The following is a 9175-nucleotide window of genomic DNA, read 5'->3' as shown; positions in this document are numbered from 1 at the left end:
TATATATATATATGAAAACAATCTTCTGCAATTCCTCTCCTCTTGTAGTTTTAACTGTTTATTTTTCCAGTTGGATATTGTCTCCACTACCACTGTCCCTTCTTTGTTTTTATCAGGATAGGTTATAAACACAATTGTTAACGTAATTCCTTAAAACTCGGCATCTCTCTCAGAGAAATTAAAAGCTCTAGAGGTTAAGCTAATGATTTTCAACATTCTCATCCATTTCTCAAAGGAGCAAAGTACATTAGACACAATGCAGCAACATGCGATTGAGAACCACCCCTTACTGGGATCATCAGCGAATCGCATGAAACCCTTGATTGGCTACTCCGTGTGTCAATCATTCCGCCGTGAAATGTAAGCGCCATTCTGATTGGCCACAACAAGTGCACCTTTTTATCCAAAGATCCTATTGGTGGAAAATATAGGTTAGTGGTTCGACAGTCACATGAAGGAAAGAAAAGTAGGTCAGAGACTGATTCCGTTTATGTCATAGTTCCTCACGGATCGAACGCCAAATAACCGAGCAAACTGTGATGTTGAGCTATTCCTCCGGTAAGTGTGACGATTTAACGTTTGACCATCAGGTCTAAATATCGCGTTCTGCTTATCGATGTATTATGTGCGTGTTTTTGTCCGCTCGCATGTTAATTTCAGTAGGAGGGGCGTCCATGACATTTCTCGGGTTGAATACCTTAGAACCGATGCAGCTGCCACCACAACAAAAACAGTAATGGTGTCAGTGATTTAGTTAGAATGTCATAAATCATAGCAGAGCGTAGCCACAAACCCACACCCATAATCGATGTGAGGTTAATGGTCTGCGTCCCCTTTAAGATGGTTGAATAGAGGGAGTGCAAGTGTGCTTGAGCCTCCTGTGTGGGTTGGTCACTTCAAAAGGTAACGTTACTTTCATTTACATTATATCTGCTGTGTTCGCCTTAGAAATTGGGGCTGTGCCTCAAAGCCTTATGAGCTGTCTATCTAGACAGCATGCTTGTGCTGACAGACAAGTGATGCTTTCTAGGTAGGCAGCTCACTATGGTTTGAGTCAGGGCTACAGTAGCGTCGTTATGCTTTGGATTGCGGTTTATCCATGTCCGTTTTGTTGCCATTATAAAGATACCAGCTTCAGAGAACAGATAAAGGGCGTGAGGTTAGTCACCGTTCAAGTGAGCCTTTTTTAACCAGATTGCGTCTGAGTACTAGCCAGAGACAGCTGAGTATATTATGCATACAATGAAGTCCAAAAATCCATGTAAAAATCTGACACGTTAAACATGGAATATATGAGATGATACTCTATTACCAGGCAACGATACAAATGCAAGCAAATTTGTGACACTGCCCAGAACTAATTTTTGCAAAAGGTCAGATGTTCTTGCTTACACTGAAGCACACAGTGTTCTTTGCATCATTCTCAGAGCTTGCTGGATATTATGCTGAAATTCGTGTTAATTTTCAGCTCAACTTCTCACTTATTTTATAATGACAATATAATTTGGAAAAAAGCCAAAACTGGAAGTACTTTTATTGCAAAACAGGGTTAGTTGTCACATTTTTACTTTATTTCTTAACACTGATTTATATTTAAAAGATAAAATCTGTATCTGTAAGGCACAAATATTAAACTCTTTGACTACAAAAACATTTGAACATTTCTACCATGTAAAAAGATACAATTCATTTAACATATTTTGCCCACTTGTGTCAAGGTGCCACAGTAGTGTGGCTTATTTTGGCACACTTCATTATTATTACAGTGTGATAAATATAAATTAATTTTAAATATTAATATTTATAATTAAATTAATTATTTTTAAATAAGTAAATAACTTTACAATTTATTTTTTTATTTCTGTATTTTTTAATTATCTCTCTTATTATTTTATTTTGAATCATTATTATTAAATGTATTATTTTATATTTTTCATATTAAAATTAATTGTTAATACAATATTAATACATGTTAAATATTTATAATACTAATATTTAAAAATGTTAATGTTACATATTAATGAACATTGAACACCAAATATTACTTAATAATTATAAAACATTTAATATGCATGTGACAACTTGCTCCAGCTTTACATTTGTGAAAAATACTATACCCTACCTTAAAAGACAGTTTGCTTTTAGTCATGACAAGTCCAACAAGTTATGTGTAAGTGCTGCTTCCATATTGTAAGAGGGGTGTGCGGTGTTCAGTTGAAGTAACTGCATTCCTAAAGTACAGCATCAAACACTCAACATTAGGGCGTTCATCAGCACTCATTTCCAGAATTAGTTGTTTTTCCTTAAACCACGTCTGGACTTTCTTTCGTTCTGCCACACGTCATGTTTCTCCTGAATTGGTCTGTAACAACTTGAATTGTGGCTCGTAATTAGGATGAGTAATACAGGTAGGTCTTTAAATGTGACATTATTATCATGTTGCCATGAAGGGAGGTTTGATTTGCATGTTTGGCTTTCACTGAACATACTGAAATCGACTTGACTTAGAATAAATTGAGATGACCTACTTATCTTTTTTGCTTGTCGCCTCTTTTTTTCTTTATCTTTGGCAGTCTGTTAAGGCAAGCCCACGTACTCAAGAATAGATCACTTGGAGATGGGTGATGGCGGTGCACGAGCTATGAGAATAAAACCACAGAGTTGAATACTTTTGTTTAACTATGTGAATTTGAAAAATAATGTATGCATCACACTTAACTGCACTGTTGCTCCAGTGTAGGCATTTAAATGGCCGGGTCTGCAAATGCACTTTTTATTTCGGCAGAAAATCCCATTTGAACACAGGGGACTCCTGTTTCATTTACGGTGAGAGAAAATGGGTCTTCCGGCCCTTTCTTTCTGCCAGTTGCATTTCTGTAATCTAAATGTGGCCTAGATTGCGAGCTTTCCAAGGGTTTCCTGGCAACCAGAGCAGGTCATTGATGAAGCTCACCATTTCTGTGCGTATATGAGTGTTTGTGGGAGTATGAGAGAGATTTTTTTTCTTTGTCATTTTGTTTGTAGATAATAAGGAAGCTCAAGTTACCTATTAACTTAAAGGAATAGTTCACCCAAAAAAGAAAATACTGTCATCACTTACTTCAGTCTAAACCTGCATGACTTTCTGTATTCTGTAGAATATCTGTTTTTTTTTTTTTCTCAATACCTCCTTGGCTGCTGTTAAATTTGTTTGATCTTTTATGTACTACTATTTAAACTTCTTTTAATAGCTGTTTAGTCGATGGAAATGTTTCTACTTGTTTTAACCACTTATTAAAAACCTAATTTAGATTGTACAGTTGTAAGTAATTAATGACCTATACTAAAATTACCTTTTTATCAAATGTTTTCAAGAAGGTCATTTTATCACAACTTGTTCCATATTTAGTTGTGAATGCTCTAACAGATGTGTTCCAGTCAGGTGTAGGACCCTTCATATTACATAATCTGGCCTCCTTAACAATACTTTATTGGCAGTTGACTGGATATTTAAAGGATAGATCTTCAGTTTGTATTGGTCATTTGTGTTCTGCATTGATTAAATTAAACCGAGGTGTGCCGCAGGGTTCTATTCTTGGGCCTGTTTTATTTTCATTGTATATTTGCCCATTGGGCTACATTTTTCATAAACACAATATTTTGCATAATCTGCATGCTTATGATACCTAGCTATATATCCCAACTGATCCATCCTCCAATTAATCGCCATCCTTTGATGCACATGTACATTGCTTAGGTGAGGCTAAAGCCAGGTTTGCGAGTGATTTTCTTCATCTTAATACCAAAAAGACTGTGTGTGTTGACTTTGGACCCCCATCTGCCACTAAGGAAATTATAAGTAGGCTGTTTTAAGATCATCCTAAGAATTTGGGTGTTGTCACGGATTCGGCTTTGGCTCTAGATACGCAGGTCATTAGTGTTGTCAAGGTTGGGCTCTCCCAACTCAGAATTATTTCTGAATTGAAACCAATTCTCTTCTTTAAAGACCTGGAAACTGTCATTCATGCATTTGTATCATCACGCATTGATTACTGTAATTCTTTATATATAGGCATTTCTCAGGGACAGTTATCTCGTCTTGCAGTGGCCAAGCTTCTGACTCGTACAAAGAAGAAGAACTATCACCCCAGTTTTGGTCTCCCTTTTCTGGTTGCCTGTAAAATTTAGGTTCTGTTGTTGGAAAGCACTTTGATCAATGGAAGTTGTTTTAGAAATGCTATAGAAATAAAAAATGTGTATATTACAGAACCGTCTTTACTGACAAGATGCGCGTTAAATATCGCATGCGATTAATCGTGCAGCCCTAGTATGTATTGTACATGAAAACTAATGGGGTCCAAAAAAAGGGTTGGTCCATTTGGTTAAAAATGGTTCACAGACAGTCGGCTTTTTTTCTATTAATGAATATTGACTAGTCTTAACTTTAACTTCTCATAAACTCAACTGCAATGTCTATGTGAAACTGAAATGTAGAGTTTGTTGTCAGTGGAAACCTATTTGTTTGTTATAAATGCCGTTTTATTTTTGTCCACAGGATCTTGCCACAGGTGGAAGGACATCATCAATTGAACAGCTGCTTGACTGTTGAATCTGTGTGGTGAGCATGTTTTATTCTCTATACACACATTGATATAATACAGCGTATTGTAGTCATTTTAAAGAACTGTTCTTGAATTTCTTTTTGTTTTTTTGCCCGTGTTAAGATGATCTAATGGCAGACCAAAGAATGGACATCTCCTCCACAATGAATGAGTTAATTTCCCAGAGTTCTGCAGATCTCATCAGCAGTTCCATTGGCACCACGGGCGTGGACTACAACCGCAAGAGGAAGGGCAGCACCACCGAGTACCAGTGCGTGAACTCTTGATAGTATAGTATAATAGTATTTATGGCTTATTGTTTGAGCAGTTGTGCATTTCATGAATCTAAGTAGTTTCACATAAAATAGTTACGGGAAACCGTGATGGAGATGTTTTTTGATTACTTGGAAATTAGGCAGTCTTAAAAAATGACCAATTTATGAATTGTAATATAATAACAATTTTAATGTCGTCAGATAAAAAGTTTTTTAATTCTGCAATTATTCATAATTTAAATAATAATTATTATTTATATTAATTATTTATGCGTGTTTTTAATTATTAATTTAAAATATGGAATTTGTTTTGAGATATGTTTTTATAATGTATATATTTAATATTCTGTTTTACAGGATTGATGGCTTTTCGTTTGAGTGAGTAGAAATGTTTCCTAATATTTTTCACAAATTTTCCATACTAATAAGAATTTAAAAATAATTTTATTAGAAAAATGTTGTAAAAGGTTGTTTTATTGACTGCTGTGGTTTTTCACAGTGATAGTATGGACACAGATAAAGATAAGACAATGGGAAGGTAAAGGAATTTGAATTCTATGCTGTTATATTTAAATACACAGTTTTAAAACCTAAAGAGACCAATAAATGAATGATAAATCGATAATAAATATTTTCTCCTAAATTCAGGGATGACCATCAGGGCCGGATCAAAAATGCCAGGTAAGGTGAAGATGAAACTTTTCTCTGCTTAATTAATGTTATATGAAAAAGAGGTGTGTTGCTTGCATGTTTTCAACTGGTTATTTTATTTTTAGGGAGGCTCACAGTCAGATCGAGAAGAGACGCAGGGATAAAATGAACAGTTTTATAGACGAGTTGGCTTCCTTAGTCCCCACTTGCAATGCCATGTCTCGCAAGTTGGACAAACTCACTGTACTGCGCATGGCCGTCCAACACATGAAGACATTACGAGGTGAGAGCTTTCTACCACAGCACAGGCCAAAATGCATTTGATTGAACTCATTTTCCACATTTAATTATGCTTGGCTTTTCTCTTTCTCTCTTTTACTTGTAGGGGCCACCAACCCATACACAGAAGCAAACTATAAACCAGCATTCTTGTCGGATGATGAATTAAAGCACTTGATTTTAAGGGTGTTTAAAATATCAACCCCAAGGCTTTTGAGAATTGATCTTGTGGAAAACGTTTAGGATCTGTTTAAAAACTCTCCTTCCCTCTCTCTCGCAGGCTGCTGATGGCTTCCTCTTTGTAGTCGGTTGCGATCGTGGAAAGATTCTGTTCGTCTCGGAGTCTGTTTATAAAATTCTCAATTACACTCAGGTATACTTTCTTGACAGTGATCTCCATGCTCTGATACAGTAAAGTTTTTGACGTTAATGCAAATTGTTTTGTTTTGAACCATCAGAATGATCTGATTGGCCAGAGTTTGTTTGACTACCTGCATCCAAAAGACATTGCCAAAGTGAAAGAGCAGCTGTCATCGTCAGACACGGCTCCACGGGAACGACTCATCGATGCCAAAAGTAAAGATTGTTTTAATAAATGTTACATTTTACTCCCATTTAAGCCAAAGGCACTTGAACTGATGTTCCGTTCTCTCTGAAGCTGGTCTACCAGTGAAGACTGACATCACTCCCGGCCCCTCCAGACTGTGTTCAGGGGCCCGACGATCTTTCTTCTGTAGAATGAAATGCAACCGTCCATCTGTCAAGATGGAGGACAAGGACTTCCCCTCAACTTGCTCTAAAAAGAAAGGTATCACTCACTTTGCAGGTAGTTTGCATGGGATAAAAGACTCTGAAAACAGAGCAATAAACAGAAAAAAAAAATAGATATTTAAAATCTATAATTTGAAAATAACAAAAATGGTCATATTTGTGATTTAAAGTGTAATTTCTATAATCTAAATAACATGCATAGCAAAGTTATTGCATAACAATAACAAAAATAACATCCCATTTTATTACACAGAAATTAATTTCTGAACTTATTTGTATTGTCTTTGTATGTATGGATTACTTGGATTGTTACCGACATCTGGTGAAAAATTCATGTCAACAGAACCTTTAAAAACATAAAATTTTTTAAATAGTATATATTAGAATTATTACATTCTAAATGATTGAATTATTAAATTATTAAAATTATTAATTTAAACATAATATATATTTTTTTAATTAATTAGGATTATATATGAATTATGGAATATATGGAATATATTATCAGAATATGTTTATTAATAAAATATATCTGCTATTTGCTGTTTTTCCCATTTTTTTGTGATCTCTAATGGCTTTTTGCTTCCGAGGCTGATGGATAAATCTTCCCTCTCTCTACAGCAGACCGCAAGAGTTTCTGTACCATCCATAGCACTGGCTACCTGAAAAGCTGGCCGCCCACCAAGATGGGTTTAGACGAGGATAACGAACCCGATAATGAGGGCTGCAACCTCAGCTGTCTAGTGGCCATCGGCCGCCTACACCCACATATCATCCCCCAGCCCATGAACGGCGACATCCGCGTCAAACCCACAGAATACGTCTCCCGCCACGCCATCGATGGCAAGTTTGTTTTCGTCGACCAGAGGTGAGAAGGTGCTTCATCTACAAGAATCATCCATTTGTGAGAATCTTCTATAGTGTGTATATGAGAGAGAGAGAAATAATATTTGGAAAAATGCATATATTTTAAATGTTAAAAACATAAAATTTTTTAAATAGTATATATTAGAATTATTACATTCTAAATGATTGAATTATTAAATTATTAAAATTATTAATTTAAACATAATATATATTTTTTTAATTAATTAGGATTATATATTAATTAGTCGATATATGGAATATATTATCAGAATATGTTTATTAATAAAATATATCTGCTGTTTGCTGTTTTTCCCATTTTTTTGTGATCTCTAATGGCTTTTTGCTTCCGAGGCTGATGGATAAATCTTCCCTCTCTCTACAGCAGACCGCAAGAGTTTCTGTACCATCCATAGCACTGGCTACCTGAAAAGCTGGCCGCCCACCAAGATGGGTTTAGACGAGGATAACGAACCCGATAATGAGGGCTGCAACCTCAGCTGTCTAGTGGCCATCGGCCGCCTACACCCACATATCATCCCCCAGCCCATGAACGGCGACATCCGCGTCAAACCCACAGAATACGTCTCCCGCCACGCCATCGATGGCAAGTTTGTTTTCGTCGACCAGAGGTGAGAAGGTGCTTCATCTACAAGAATCATCCATTTGTGAGAATCTTCTATAGGGCACCAGCTAAAATTTTCTATGTAATTCTAAGGTTCAAAAGACCACTAATAATGTGTGCGGTGAGCAGATTTGATAACTCGCTAAAGTGAGATTTGAATTGTCAGAAACCTCAAGGGTCTACAAGTATTGATTTCAGTTCATGTCAGTGAATTAGCATCTCATTTAATCCACTAGTTTATCACCGCAATTCATTGTTTCCATTTAGGGCGACAGCCATCTTGGCGTACTTGCCTCAGGAGCTTCTAGGAACTTCATTTTATGAGTATTTTCATCAGGATGACATCGGTCACCTCGCTGAGTGCCACAGACAAGGTTTCTGTTTTATTGGCTCAATCACCTTATTCGTACTGTTTGGAAATGAATGTTTAAAAAGTACTTAACTGTTATAATGGCATTTGTAATAAATGCTCATTTGCTTTTTTACTTCAGTGCTACAGATGAGAGAAAAGATTAATACAAACTGTTACAAATTCAAGATAAAAGACGGCTCTTTCATCACTCTGAGGAGCCGCTGGTTCAGCTTCATGAACCCCTGGACCAAAGAGGTGGAATATATCGTCTCTACAAACACTGTGGTTTCGTAAGTGTCACGTCACATTATGTTTGTGTAAATAAGAAGGTGCTCAACCGAAAGGATTAAATCAACCCTCTTTCTTGAATCATGCAGAGGAAATTATCACAGGCCCGGTTGAATTCATGATCTAATAAATTTGCCTTTCATACACTACTTCAAAACTCAAAACTGATGTTATTGTACACACATAATTAGTGCATGTGATTCTAAAAATGAAGTAACATCATTTACCTTAAAAGTTCCGCATTTCCGATGACATAATGTTGAAAAATATTATTAAAAAAAAATAACATTGATTTAGTTTGTATTACATGTATAATTTAATCAATTAAATTATATAAATATAATATAAAATGAAACAAATTACAACATTAAATTTTATATATATATATATATATATATTATATTGTGACCCTGGAGCACAAAACCAGTCGCTGGGGTATATTTGTAGCAATAGCTAACAATACATTGTATGGGTCAAAATTATACATTTT

General features: G+C 35.6%; 1 protein-coding gene across 1 annotated transcript in view; it reads left to right on the top strand.

The window, feature by feature from the left end:
* The first annotated feature begins 429 nt into the window (after positions 1–429).
* The window catches only part of bmal1a (basic helix-loop-helix ARNT like 1a), an 11673-nt gene continuing 2927 nt past the window's right edge, over positions 430–9175 (top strand). The window contains exons 1-14 of the mRNA XM_016456724.1: positions 430–558; positions 4535–4597; positions 4704–4851; positions 5213–5233; positions 5355–5393; positions 5504–5536; positions 5632–5789; positions 5892–5971; positions 6066–6158; positions 6244–6361; positions 6444–6593; positions 7178–7424; positions 8313–8419; positions 8537–8687. Of these exons, the coding sequence (XP_016312210.1) occupies positions 4712–4851; positions 5213–5233; positions 5355–5393; positions 5504–5536; positions 5632–5789; positions 5892–5971; positions 6066–6158; positions 6244–6361; positions 6444–6593; positions 7178–7424; positions 8313–8419; positions 8537–8687 (1337 nt within the window). The 5' untranslated portion in view covers positions 430–558; positions 4535–4597; positions 4704–4711. The remainder of the gene's footprint in view (positions 559–4534; positions 4598–4703; positions 4852–5212; positions 5234–5354; positions 5394–5503; positions 5537–5631; positions 5790–5891; positions 5972–6065; positions 6159–6243; positions 6362–6443; positions 6594–7177; positions 7425–8312; positions 8420–8536; positions 8688–9175) is intronic.

The sequence above is a fragment of the Sinocyclocheilus anshuiensis genome, unplaced genomic scaffold (genome assembly GCF_001515605.1).
Source record: "Sinocyclocheilus anshuiensis isolate Anshui unplaced genomic scaffold, SAMN03320099.WGS_v1.1 scaffold840, whole genome shotgun sequence".
In the NCBI taxonomy this organism is placed as follows: domain Eukaryota; kingdom Metazoa; phylum Chordata; class Actinopteri; order Cypriniformes; family Cyprinidae; genus Sinocyclocheilus; species Sinocyclocheilus anshuiensis.
This window is presented reverse-complemented; position numbering and strand designations above follow the sequence as displayed.